This window comes from Hemitrygon akajei, chromosome 8 (genome assembly GCF_048418815.1).
Source record: "Hemitrygon akajei chromosome 8, sHemAka1.3, whole genome shotgun sequence".
NCBI lineage: Eukaryota > Metazoa > Chordata > Chondrichthyes > Myliobatiformes > Dasyatidae > Hemitrygon > Hemitrygon akajei.
The window spans coordinates 101388906-101394318 of NC_133131.1; the positions used below are offsets into that span (position 1 = coordinate 101388906).

Sequence of the window (5413 nt, forward strand, 5' to 3'; positions counted from 1 at the left end):
CTGAACAATCCACTGAGAACAATACATCTAAATATTAAGGGGAAAATCACATCAGTCATATTTTTTGAAATTGTTCGCCAGCAACTTCATCGAATTTATAGTATGTACAGGATAACCTCGTTACGACTTGCACTGTATTATCCCTTTGCCTGCATTTTCTCTATATCCGGTATTTTTTTTTATCTTTACTACTTTAATGCATAGTGTAATAATTTAATCTGTATGCAAGACACACGTTTCATTGTGGCAATGGTCCTTTATTTTTATTCAGGCTCCGCTGAGGACAGCGCAGCCGGCTGAGGACCCCTCCCCGGGCTGCAGGGGGAGACGGGCCGAGTGCCGGCTGGCCGGCCATGGTGAGCGTGGTATTCCTGCACCCCGACCTGGGCATCGGCGGGGCCGAGCGGCTGGTGCTGGACGCGGCGCTGGCGTTGCGCCGCCGCGGCTGCCAGGTGCAGATCTGGACGGCTCACCACGACCCGGCGCGCTGCTTCAGCGAGAGCCTGGACCCGGAGCTGCGGGTACGCTGCGCCGGGGACTGGCTACCCCGCAGTGTGCTGGGCCGCGGGCACGCCGTCTGCGCCGTGCTGCGGATGCTCTTCGTCGCCTTCTACCTGGTCTTCCTGAGCGGCGAGCAGTTCGACGTGGTCTTCTGCGACCAGGTCTCGGCCTGCCTGCCCGTCCTCAAGTTGTGCCGGCGCCCGAAGCGGGTCTTTTTCTACTGCCACTTCCCCGACCTGCTGCTGACCCAGAGGCGGACCACAGTCAAGCGGCTGTACCGGCGGCCCCTCGACTGGCTGGAGGAGGTCACCACCGGCCTGGCGGACCAGATAGTCGTCAACAGCAAGTTCACGGCCGGCGTCTTCAAGCGCACCTTCAAATCGCTGGCTCGCCTGGAGCTCGACGTGCTGTACCCGTCGCTGAACTTCGCCGCTTTGGACCGGGAGCCCACGGGCTTCGACACCCCGCCGCTTCCTGATAAGGAGCTCATTTTCCTCTCCATCAACCGGTTCGAGCGGAAGAAGAACCTGGCTCTGGGCCTGGAGGCCTTGCACGCCTTGCGCGCCAGGTTGGCCTGGGCCGACTGGCAGAAGGTGCACCTTGTCCTGGCCGGGGGCTACGACAAGAGGCTGGAGGAAAACGTGGAATATCACAGCGAGTTGCGGGAACTGGCGGGCCGGCTGGAGCTGACCGACAATGTGACTTTCGTCAGGTCGTTCTCGGACGATCAGAAGGTTTGGCTTCTTCGCCGCTGCTGCTGCGTGTTGTACACCCCAGACAACGAGCACTTCGGCATTGTGCCGCTGGAGGCCATGTACACCCGGCGCCCGGTCATCGCCGCCAATTCGGGAGGGCCTCTGGAGTCGATCCAGGACCGGGTCACCGGCTTCCTCTGTGAGCCGTCACCCAGCTGCTTCGCTGAAGCCATGGAGAAAATTGTCAGGACACCTGAGTTACGGGCAAAGATGGGAGCCGCAGGCAGAACTCGAGTACTACAAACATTTTCTACAGATGCCTTCGAAGAACAGTTATATCGCTATATATGCAATTTAGCATAATGAAACACTGGAATGTAATTGCGGTGTTATTGTAGTCGCAAAGGCGAAATCAGACACACTGATTGGAAACAATATTCCTTTCAATAGCTGGCGCAGGTAAATTACAATAATTGGCAGGATAGTTTGGGGTTCTCGTTACGGGTTAAGGTGAAATGAACAGTAGCGGAAATGGCCAGCAAAAGGGCAGGTGGAATTTCGGACCAAAAAGGAAACGGGGTATCGCAGAAAGAATGGGATCCGTCTTGGAGATGAGATGAGGGGATGCTTTGGAATTGGCAGAAATGGCGGAAATTTAGCTGGCAACATGAAAAGTTCTTCATGCAAACAATTAAGTATTTTAAAAATAGCTGACATTTTGTGAGCTAAAATAATAAGTGTACTGCAATGGTAATTTGTCGTTATTTTGAAATGTCAAATGCAATGTTACATAAGTTCTTTTCATTACCACAGGAACAACCTCAAATTCTTCATTTCATTTAAAATTCACTCACCCCACTGTTTACTTTGTGTGATTTACATGCTGGCCCATTGTATTCTTCCAACTTTAGATTTATTTCAATGACTTGGGTTGTTGCCAGAGCATATCAACATTTTATCTTTGCCAGTTATCCCTTCACCCAGTAAAGCTGGTAGCATTGCTTTTCCACTCAGTGAAGCTCTGCGGCTTATTTAGTTTTGTTATTTGGTACTGTTGAAGTCCTCTCATCTAAATCCTTATATTGGTTGAGGTGACCCGGCTGCCAGCTGTTCTTGTTGAATGCTGTTGGCATACCTTTGCCTTCATTGTTGTTAGTCAAGCATGACCTGCTGATTTTAATGATTTAGATGCATTTTCTGGTGGAACCATTTCTATTGCTGCGTTTTTGAAAGGCTTCTTTCTAAAGAGACAGTAATGTTAACGGATACATGGAATATCTACAACCGTTTGTTTTAGAAGTTAGTTTAACCTTATTACAATTAGTAGTTTCTGTTGAATGCAAATCAAAATAAAATTGTAATGACTGAAAAGTATATTTCTATTAATAAATACTTATTTCAAAAGCCTTTTGCCATCAGACCAACAGAGAGAAATTAATGAAATTGTTTGTATTTCACTCAATTGAAACAAAAATCAACAACAGTGTCTTACTTTGAACCAAACAATTGTTTGAAAAATGACTTGTAGCATGTTGGTCTTTACAACTGCATTCCTACTTATCATTAACAGTACAATAAGTTCATGAGTAATTAGACTGGTAATCTTAGAAGTTCCGTTTCTCTCTGGATTGACAATTCCTGCTTTTTAATAATTTCATGTGTAGTCAGTGAGTTAACTTTGAATCCACTATTTCTGAATCATAGGACCAAACACTTCAATTATTAAGTGCAAAACTAAATAAAAGCTACAAGGATTATAAATGTTATCTTTAGTAAATCTGTGAAATTAATGCTCAAGGCTAAATGGGATTTGTTGAAAATTAAAAGCAATAAATTAATTTTAACCTTCTGTGGAGGATGAGTCTTTTTATTACTGCTTCAGGGTAACTATTTATACATTTCTTGTACAAATGCAGTTTTACATTTTAGAGGATTAGTTTTGCCACACTCCATATTCTTTTCTAGTAGAAAAAAACTAAGTTTTATAAAAACTTGTATCAGATCAGCAATGATACGAAATGAGGAAATGAAACTAAATTCTGCCCTAATAGACAATATCTCTGTCTCAGCTATTCGTGCCAAATACATTTACAGCTCTGTAATATGTAGCAGATGTGTAAGTAAATTATTCTAATTTTTAATGGAAGAATTTTAAAATAAGTGCTTAGTGACTCCAATCTATGGGAAATCTCTCTACAATTACTTTATTAAACCACACACAGTGTAGTTTTAGTCTCCCTTGTTTACAGAGTGCAGAGGCAGGTCAGGGAATCTGGTCCTCTCACAAATTGCTTTGTCTGACAAAGAAACAGGTGAGGAGAGGATTTTATTTAACCCAAGATTCTCAGTGTGCTCAGGATAGTTTCTCTTAAGAGAAATTATAAGAAGGCATAATTTTCAAAATAAAGGCTCACTTGTTTAAGATGAAACTGAGAAAGAGTTAGGAATATAAAGTTGACGTTTATTTCGGCCTTGGGTATACAGTATTCAGATTCTAGGATTGCAGAGGAGTTAAAGGAAGGCACAAAAGTGGGGTTGTAGCTCACTTCAGATCAGTTATGATCTTACTGAGTGGCTGAACAAACTCAGCAGGTCATAATAACCTGCTCCTATTCAAATGATTGATGTTGGGGCAACAGCATTCTACTTACCGTAGATTTCGCACTACAGAGTGCACCTGATTAAAAGCCACTGGCTCTAATTTTAGAAAGAAAATCAATTTTGTACTTGTACAAGCCGCACCGGATTTTAGGCCGCACCGGATTTTCGGCCACAGGTGTCCCACGTTGTAATATGAGATATTTACACAGAAAGATATTACACGTGAGGATTTTTTAACTTTTAATTAAATCCGTATGGTAACATAAACAAATACATATTGCAAATGCTTTTTTTCGAACCGTGCCTGTAACGCGGCTACTTTTAAATATACATACGTATCGGTAACACAAATTACGTTGCGTATACTTTTTTACTGAACAACATTCCAATATCTCCTAACGACTGGTAAAAAATATATATACTGCAGCCTACCAGGAAAAGTTATTGATCGCCTTTAACTTAAAAGCAGCGTTTCGCTCGGGTCTAATGCCGCTCGCCCCCCACCTTCCCGTTTATCGCAAACCGGTATTTCCCACAAGACGCGGCGAAACCGGGTGTGACATAGCATCCCGCGATGTAGTACAGAAAACAAATATAGTTAAAACACTTCTAAATTTAACTAGAAATTACTAACAAATGAATTACTAAGCGAAAATGTTATAAACTAAATAACTGCCATAAAGGCAGCACAATGCTTTTCTTCGAGTGTTTTCCATGTTGATGAGGGTGAGTACAAATGACTGATTTACAATAATTTAATTGTGAAAGTGCGCTTGATTTATCGTACAATTTCATTGGACCTCTGTGAACTACTCATCAATTTTATTGGTCTACTGTTAGGAGGCAAAATGTTTTTGGCGGCATGAAAAAAAATCATGCATTAGCCGCACCGTAGTAAAGGCCGCAGTGTTCAAAGCTGTTCAAAATGTGGGAAAAAAGTAGCGGCTTATAATCCGACATCTACGGTAGTCTATTTCAGGCTTTGATGAAATATCCATTGCTTGCCCAGATGTGAGGAGTTCTGAGGATAATCATCCAGCCAGCTCTGTCTGTTTTATTGGCACACCATCCAATGCCCTATAAGTTCACACAGAATATGTCAGTGCTGAAATGCACTGCAGTAACTTGCCGAGGCTTCCTTTTCAAACCTATAACATACCCTGTACAATTGGAAGAGTAACATGTAAATAGGAATGCCACTAGCAATATTCCCCCCCCCCCCATTAACTATCATTCATAGCTACATTGCATCCCTTTATCTTTGCTGGATCAAAATCCTGGAGATCCCTGAAATATTAGCATCATCACAAGGTTTGCTGTGTTTGAGGTCACTCTCCATCACCTTTAAAATCAATTGTGAACAGTAAAATACAAATATTAGAAATGCTGGACATATTTTACAGGAAATGGTGCTAATGTTCAGACCACTGATCTTACATTACCATTTATTTCATGGTCATAGAACACTACACAGAAAAAGGCCCTGGGACCCATCTAGTCCATGCCGCACCATTAACGTGCTTGGTCCCATGGACCTGCACCTGGACCATAGCCCTCCATACCATTCCTTTCATTACTCTTAAATGTTGAAATTCACCCTGCATCCATCATTTACA

At 43.2% G+C, this 5413-nt stretch overlaps 1 protein-coding gene across 1 annotated transcript; it reads left to right on the plus strand.

Annotated features, from left to right (window-relative positions):
- The first annotated feature begins 289 nt into the window (after positions 1-289).
- alg2 (ALG2 alpha-1,3/1,6-mannosyltransferase) lies at positions 290-3045 on the plus strand. Its single transcript, XM_073054280.1, has one exon. It carries the CDS (start codon positions 354-356, stop codon positions 1557-1559), a length of 1206 nt encoding a protein of 401 aa, XP_072910381.1. The 5' UTR covers positions 290-353; the 3' UTR covers positions 1560-3045.
- The last annotated feature ends 2368 nt before the right edge of the window (positions 3046-5413 follow it).